This window comes from Homalodisca vitripennis, chromosome X, assembly GCF_021130785.1.
Source record: "Homalodisca vitripennis isolate AUS2020 chromosome X, UT_GWSS_2.1, whole genome shotgun sequence".
Classification (NCBI taxonomy): Eukaryota; Metazoa; Arthropoda; class Insecta; order Hemiptera; family Cicadellidae; genus Homalodisca; species Homalodisca vitripennis.
The window spans coordinates 6473968-6478211 of record NC_060215.1 but is presented as its reverse complement, the minus strand read 5'-3'; the positions used below and the strand labels follow the sequence as shown (position 1 = coordinate 6478211).

Sequence of the window (4244 nt, the reverse complement as noted above, 5' to 3'; positions counted from 1 at the left end):
AATCTGTAAACGAGAACGTTTGTAAATAACGTTACAGTTGTTGTTATATTACTATTTCTATTGTATGACATACAAATCATTCTTTTGGGCGCTTAATTATAAAATACAATATTATATTAAAAATTGTATTTAACGGTTTTATTTATATTTTTATTAACGATGACTGTTAAGCATTGAGAACGAGAGAACAACAACGGCGCACCTCCCGGTTACAATCCAAACTAACTCAGCCAGTAACTTGGTGGAGAGGATTCGAACTAGTAATACTGTTCGCCTGGTGGCCAAAGTTACTATTGCCACAAGTTATTTTTGCATATATTAATTTCTTCGTACCCAAATGATTTCTTCCGTGCTTCAATCAACTGGTAACTTATTACCAGAATAACATGTTACCATTACAGGCTAGTCTATTATAGTGCAAGCAATGAACTATGAACGGACCAGTTCTAGTAACGCTTTTCTTGTATTACATTACTGATAAACCAATAACGTAGTGAAGTGAATTGGATGGTGCGGGAGGGACAGGGAATAAAATATAAGATTCAAATAAATAAATAAAACATAATTATCTTAATATAAACGTAAGTTTTTGAAAAAAAATAAAACATGTTCAATTTATTCGTCATTCTATTTGCGTGAGAACGAAAATAGAATGACGAATAAATTATCAACTGAGAAGTTATCATTAATAATGAGTAGTCTATTCAATAGTATTCTACTGATTTAAATAAGACATTAGCAGTGAAAGTTTCTGATATCCAATTTATAATTAGTATATTTCACAGAATTCATCAGTCTAAATTTACATTGCACTCTTAATTAAATTCTCGTATTCCATATCTAAACAATCCCACACATGTGGTTATAGTCTGACTTAGTTTATTTGCAACTTTATAACGTCAATTCAGTAACAGCATAAAACCTGCGCAGAAGCAAATTTATAAAAAGTACCGCGCAGGTAGGGGAATGGGACCAGCACCTTCTTGTATCTGTATGTATCTGTTTTTCGTACCAGCTGTGTGGACCATCTCTCGCTCTCACAGTTTTGTTTACACTGCAGCTACTTTACCTGTTCTATAACTATATTATATTTTTGTGTTTAGGCATATACAAGTGTCGCAATCTGAGCGTAAAATATTAATTGGACAGTTTTATAGATATTAACTATCTATAAAATGTAGCCATAGATATATTCATGAACCTTGCATTTTGTTCAAACTGTGTTTTTATCAGGGAAACTAATCAGTATTTTACACGTTACAAGTACGGAAATACTGATTTAAAGCCTTTTAGTGTTGTAAACGTGAACAATACGGAAATACTGATTGCAAGTATCCAGTATGTAAAGCATTACTGAAAATACTGTAATACTGATTTAGAGAAGTACTACTTAAGTCTACTATTTAAGTCAGTACTAGTACGGAATTATTGATTTCAAGTATCCAGTATTTGTATTCAGTATCGCGGAGTAACGGTATCAGAAGAAAAGGTTATATGCATGTACTGATTTAGCCCATTTCTACAACGGGTGTGTAATTCTGTGTATACTACAATTTGAATATAATCTGTATCTCAGCATTCAGGTAAGAATTACTGATTAAAGCTATAAAAACTAGTTCAATAGGTGAAGATACTCGTACATCTACCATAGATATCGATTAAAGAATTAAAAAAAGCTTTTTATATTGAGAAATAAACTTCAACTAGATATTTTCCTAAACCCTGCATTTTTTAGAAAAACAAAACCTCTAGCGCTTGAATAATTGGTAAAATTGTGTTTATTGTACAATATTATGTTATAGCACATGATTTAAAGCTGTTTTTAATGCTCTTTTTCATAAAAGTATAAAAATTAAAAAATAAAGTTTTCTTATTTAAGTTATTTTACCTTAAACTAGATTTTTATTTTGTTTCCTTTGAAAAGCCGGATATAAAAATTGAAAATAAAATTTTAAGTGCATTTGTTTTATAAAACCTTGTGTATAATGTCTAGCAATTAACTATCTATAAAAAGTTTGTTTACGGTACAATTTTAAGTTATTACAATTGATTTTAGGTTGTTTTTCAATTATATTTATCATGAAAGTAATGAAATCTCAAAATAACATTTTTCTATACTAATTATTACACCCATAACTTGAGTTTTATTTTATTTCCGTGGAAATTTTGCTGTTTAAGGTAATGTTTTTATTTTAAAAATAACATAAACATTTTAATGTTTAATAGTTTCTGATACCTAGTACATGTACCTTTAAAAAGAAGTAAACAGAAGCTGTTTATGATAAAAAATAAATTAGTACGTAACATGATTGCGAAATCAAAATATCATATGTTATCCGTCGTTAAGCCTGTAAAAGTTTTTATTGAATTAACCCGTCCCACCATTACTCTACTCACTGTATGATTCACTTAGGTTGGCAGATGTCAAATGATCCGCTAGAATGTACACTGTGTCTAAGAATAACATCAGGTTATTTTCAAGTCATTATTATTATCAACAAAATTATTTCTCGCGAAGACGTGAAGCAATATTTGGGTTCATTTAACATTTTTACTATAGGAATAATCTTTGGCGAAGTTTCATCAGTAATAGTTTATTATAAATCTGAAAACATCTTTACTTTTCATGATAAAATCATCGGGATTACACGCGTGGTAATAAAATGGTTCGTAAAGTTAAAATAAAATGATATTACATGCAAAATTTGGTTAAAATGTTTAGTTTTAATATATGAAGAGAAAAGTTACACATATTGGATATTAAGATTAAAGCTATACACTAAGCTACGTGTAATATGTGTATTATGTTTAACACTTTCAGACCCGATGTCTGCGTTCCACCACAGTAAGTGCAAATACCTTTACAATGAATGTTCACATGGGACTCAGTGTTAAATAAAAGAATAAGTTCTACCAATGGCCACCAGGCGAGCAGTAATGCTAGTTTAGTTCCTGTCCACCAGGTTACTGGCTGAGTTAGTTCACACTGATACCAGTAGGTGCGCAGTTGTCTTTCACTATTTCTAATTACTATATAATTATTGTTATATAAAATAAAAATACAATAGTTAAATAAATTTTTTAACATTATACTATATTTAAAATTTTAGCTTTGATTCAAATATTTGAATTGTGTTTTAATATAAGTAGATATTGAGGAACTAAAACGAGAGGAAAGCATATGGAGGTGCAACCCCTGCACTGAAGAAAGAAGAAAATCAAAAATATTGGAAGATAGGGTAGATGGTGATTGTCTGACTTTGAATGATATCATGATAACTTTGCAAGAATTGAAGAATGAAAATCGGAGGTCTTTCCAGGACTTTAATAAAGCATATGAGGTTCTTAATAGCAAGATGGAAGAGAACACTGCCGCCCTAAAAGAGCAAACCGCAAAGGTTGATGAATACATGAAGATTGTAGAAGAACTTAAAGCTGAAAATAAAAGTTTAAAACAACAAGTAGTAGTCCTGGAAGAGAGGCTGGTTGAAGTGGAGCAATATTCACGAAGAAATACATTAGAAATTTACGGAGTTCCGGAAGAAAAAAATGAAGACACTTTAGAAACTGTTAAAAAAGTAGGGGCTGCGCTGAACATGACTATTGAAAATGACATGGTGGACGCATGTCATAGGATATATAAGAAACCAGGCACAAAAGGACCAGCTGGAATTATTGTAAAGTTTGTAAGGAGAGGAGGTAAGGAAGATATGATCCACAAGAGGAAAGTTAAACGTGAGTTATCTACTCGACATATAAATCTACCGATGGACAGTCAAATTTATATTAATGAATCTCTTTGTCCTACAAAAAGGAGGCTGCTCGCCCTGGCACGGGTCAAGAAGAAGGAACTCGGTTATGCATTCCTGTGGGTGCGAAATGGAAAAATCTTTATGCGGAAGAAAGAAGGTGACCGTGGGAAAGAAATAGTCAGTCAGCAGGACCTACAGAATTTGTGAACGAAAAAGAGAACAACAAATTAAGGGAATGTATAAATCTAATACGAGGTATGAGATTATGAACATTGTATTTTTTGTCTTGCTCTCAAAAAAATAATTTTAGAAATTTAAATCATTTATCTGTTGTTGTTGTTACGTTCTTAAACTTATCACATGTTAATGTTTTTCATAGTTTATTAATTGTTATGTTTTCGAAAGTTTATAATTTATTTAATGCTAATTTATATAATTTATTTAATTACAGGTTAATTTATTAAATACACCTTGGAACATGAAAATATAAGT

The 4244-nt window shown here is 30.7% G+C and overlaps 1 protein-coding gene across 1 annotated transcript; it reads left to right on the top strand.

Moving 5' to 3' along the window:
- Positions 1 to 3356: 3356 nt before the first annotated feature.
- On the top strand, positions 3357 to 3959 carry LOC124369346. The gene has a single exon (XM_046827322.1). It carries the CDS (start codon positions 3357 to 3359, stop codon positions 3957 to 3959), a length of 603 nt encoding a protein of 200 aa, XP_046683278.1.
- Positions 3960 to 4244: the final 285 nt, after the last annotated feature.

What these genes read in the sequence shown, in the direction of transcription:
- LOC124369346 (XM_046827322.1), top strand. Translation starts at nt 3,357, where the DNA reads ATGGAAGAGAACACTGCCGCCCTAAAAGAGCAAACCGCAAAGGTTGAT.